At 28.5% G+C, this 3,904-nt stretch overlaps 1 protein-coding gene across 1 annotated transcript; it reads right to left on the bottom strand.

The window, feature by feature from the left end:
• Positions 1-2,007: 2,007 nt before the first annotated feature.
• LOC111031795 lies at positions 2,008-3,059 on the bottom strand. The gene is made up of 2 exons (XM_022311898.1): positions 2,450-3,059; positions 2,008-2,366 (listed from the first exon to the last, which is right to left on the bottom strand). The coding sequence occupies exons 1-2, from the start codon at positions 3,057-3,059 to the stop codon at positions 2,008-2,010; spliced, it is 969 nt and encodes a 322-aa protein (XP_022167590.1).
• Positions 3,060-3,904: the final 845 nt, after the last annotated feature.

Consider the following 3,904-nt stretch of genomic DNA (forward strand, 5'->3'; position numbering starts at 1 on the left):
TAGATACATGAAAATGTTCAAAGTATTTTGGATTTTTTTTTAACTATTTAATATTTATAATTACAAAACCATGAGAAATGTTGTCATAATATAAAATCAAATCTATGGTAGATTGTTATGGTACTTAAAACCATAGGTATAGTAAATTTATAATTTTTAATCACATTATATCATCATTAATAATGTAATATTCTATCCTTTGGCAATATTGATATTTATACATTATTAGAGGCATTTAACTATGTATATATAGAATTAATTATTTAAAAAATTTAATACTTAATACTTAATAGTATAATAATATAAACAATTTGATAGGTACTCTTCTTCGGTATTACAGTATAAAAGGAAAACTATTATCTAAAGTATAACACCAAGTTATTCTTTTTATTATTTGTTTTTATGACACCTCCGAAATTGATGGATGCCCTTGAGCCCTTTTTCCCTCACCACTAGAATGGCTATGATTATATTGTAAATAAAAAATTTGGTATTAAGCCAATTAAGGTGTAAAACTTTAGTACCTAAATTAAATACCTGTTATGTTTACAATTTTCACATAATTGCACACACTACAATAGAATTTTATTTAGTATTTTGTGTCATAGAGTTACCTACAATGTCCCATAATGAATCACATCCAATCGTCAGCTCACTGAACTTCCAAACTTGTTATGACGCGTTCTTTGAAATTTAAATATGTTCAGATCCTCCGTGCTATTAAAATTGAATACTGGTTCTGCAATATATTACCTACAAATTAAAAGTTTGTTAAAACTATGTCAGAGAACTATTTGTTTTCTCTCTAACCAAGGAGAAAATAGCAAATTTGAGCAAAGCAGATCTAATTTTGTAATGATAGCTTTAATGAATATAGGGTAAAAATATTTTCTATGGAACCTAACATGTATATTTATTTTATTTTTAAAGCAAGTTATGGTGTTTTAAGTTTGTACCTAACATAATTTTTTTAACATGGGTAGTTGTTTAATATTTATCAAGTCTTAATTGGCTGAGCGTTTCGAACACAAATATAATTCCACAAACACAATTAAATATATTATAATATAACTATGTAACATTATAACATAATATCAGACAACATAATGTAATCATAGTGTCATACAGATAATTCACATTTAAATTGATAAATTAATAAAATCCCATGAGGTGACCACAATAATATTCTTACCTTTAAGTTAGTAGGTACCTAATTATCCACTTTGATATTAATGTTTTTATAACTTCAATTGCAATATTTATAGTGTATACTTGGACGGTAGAATTGTCATAAACAAAATAAATTTTTCAAAAATGTTCAATACATTGGCTCGACTTCCTAGTTCCTCGTAGATGCTTACATCGAATTATTATATTTCAGTTTTGAAAACCACAGTATAGTACATTGCGTTAACTAAAAACAGTAACAACAAATTATTAAGTTACTTTTAGCAAATATCTAAAATTTTAGAAACCTCAGACAACAACTTACTTACGTGTGTCGTGCAGTAAGAACTATGAGACACGAGTTAGACATTACAAAACGTCTGTAAACTTATGGAAAAAGTTTAAAACTTTTAACTAACCACTAATCGGTAATGACGAGTGGAAGATAGCAATATTGACCCAGCCATTGATAAGAACGTGTATAATGGGTTGCCTATATAATACTAAACCTTGCCACAAACATAATTCAAAACTCACATCAATAGTACAACCACATAGATGGCGCTGTATTATACAAAATAATATTATAAGATATAAAATATTAATAATATTATAAGATATTAAATCAGGGGCGGACTGGGAATACTTCAGCCCAGGCGGAGAAGAATATGAGCGGCCCAACATTTTTTTTTACATCGTCAATGAAAATGTTCAGTTGTCTTTATAATACCTATTTACTTAGTTTAATAAGTTCTAAAATTCTGAAATAATAGTAATATAAGTAAATCATGTTACAGGAGAAAAAAGTTTATTAAACATAAATCATAATGTAATTAAAATTTATGTAAACATATTTAGCATTAAAGTTGATGTACTTTTAAGGTAATTAATAATATCAGATACTTCTACATCTTCTAACAGCTGTTTTTCAATTGACATAATTAGTAATGCTTCTAAATGTTCTGAGCTTAAATTAGAACGAAGACGATTTTTTGTAATTTTAAGTTTACTGAATGTCCGTTCACAATTCACTTGTGTTACAGATAAAGTTAAAAAAAATTCATAAGCTTCACAAAGATAACTATAAGATGAAACATGTAAATTTAATGAATATAATACTTTGTACACACAGTTTAAGCAATTTTTCGGATCATGATCGATACTTAAAGAACACTTCTTCTCCTGGTAGAAATCATTACCTACAACAATTTCAAGTATTACAAGCATAAATAATTCATTAATACAATTTAGGAAAATATTTTTAAGTTATTATTAAACATACCAATTAATTCAAGAGTATTGTCTTCTAATATATCAGAAAATTCATTAATTGATTCTTCATTATTATCATCATATACTGAAACATATTGCTCTTGATACATTGTCTGAGTGCGTTCTTTAATTGATGTAGATATTTTTGGAAAAACTGCAACAAAACTCTTTAACTCTGAATGAAGTTTATCTTTTGGAATGTTTGACACTTCAGATAAATATGTTAAAGCTATGTTTGGCATACTAACAACCAAATCAAAATTTTTTGGAATAAAATACTGAATATCAGCTATTAACTGACTGTTGGCAGAAAATCTTTGATTTAAACTACTTATTATTTGGTCTATAATTTCTACATATGTTCCAACTCTAAACTTATCAATAGGAACAGACAAAACTTCGTCTGAACATTGTTCATCGAAAAATGATTTTTTTTTGCTAATTCTTGAAGTTGGAAATGTATTGCTGATATTAATTTCATCAGGAAAATTTAAAGTACACAGTTTTTCATTCATTTGTTTAATGAATTCTTGGGATTCCTTATAAATAGTTTCAAATTTTAATTTAGTAATTTCTGATTTAGTCACTTCTGCCATATCCCATGCAGTCAACAGATCCATGTTTTTAGTCTGCAAATATCTTGAAGTTGGTCCAATTATTTGAAAAATTTTCATAAAAATATGAGCAGTCAGTATTAATTTAAAACTACACAGTTTTTCAATTAAAGATGATGCCTCAGAAGTCATTTTGTCAATTGTCATTTCCAACAATAAGTAGCTCAGCAGCTCGTCTTATACGGCACTTTTCAGCACCACCTTTAATTTTCTTCATTTTAAAAGTAATTTTTTTAAATGTAACAAAAAAAATAAAAATAAATAATTGTAAAATTGAATCGATACTTGATAGAATGATAGCACAGATTGCGAATGACGATTGGGAATCGTGATTACTGAGTACTGACCGAGACCAATTAATACGTCCCCACAACAACAGAACAACCGTATTTACTTTTGGTTATTATCTATTAATAGCACAGTTACTATTATACAGCCGTTGCTAGCTTATCTCTGATAACTCATTATCGCAGGGTATCCAAACCGGTGTGCCGCGAGGCCCATCTGGGTGTGCCGATAAATTTCACGACTATTAATAAACGTTTACGTAAAATTTCGGTAACTGGTTAAAATAGTTTTAACGATTCTCTTATCGGGGATACTGTTCACTATTTGACTATTATTGTTTCGATACACATTTTACGCTACCAACTCTGTACCAATTCTGTCATATTATACTCTTGTATTATTATTTATTTTGTATACAACAGCTATGAAGTCGTCGACTTATAAAATCAAAAATTATTCCATCATATTATTGCAGTACAAATTATTAATAATCCTACTTTCTTATCGGCCCGTGCGCGCCGGCGGCCCGGGTGGACTTTTCCGCCTCTCCGCCCGGGCCAGTC

The sequence above is a fragment of the Myzus persicae genome, unplaced genomic scaffold (genome assembly GCF_001856785.1).
Source record: "Myzus persicae strain clone G006 unplaced genomic scaffold, MPER_G0061.0, whole genome shotgun sequence".
NCBI classification, from domain to species: Eukaryota; Metazoa; Arthropoda; class Insecta; order Hemiptera; family Aphididae; genus Myzus; species Myzus persicae.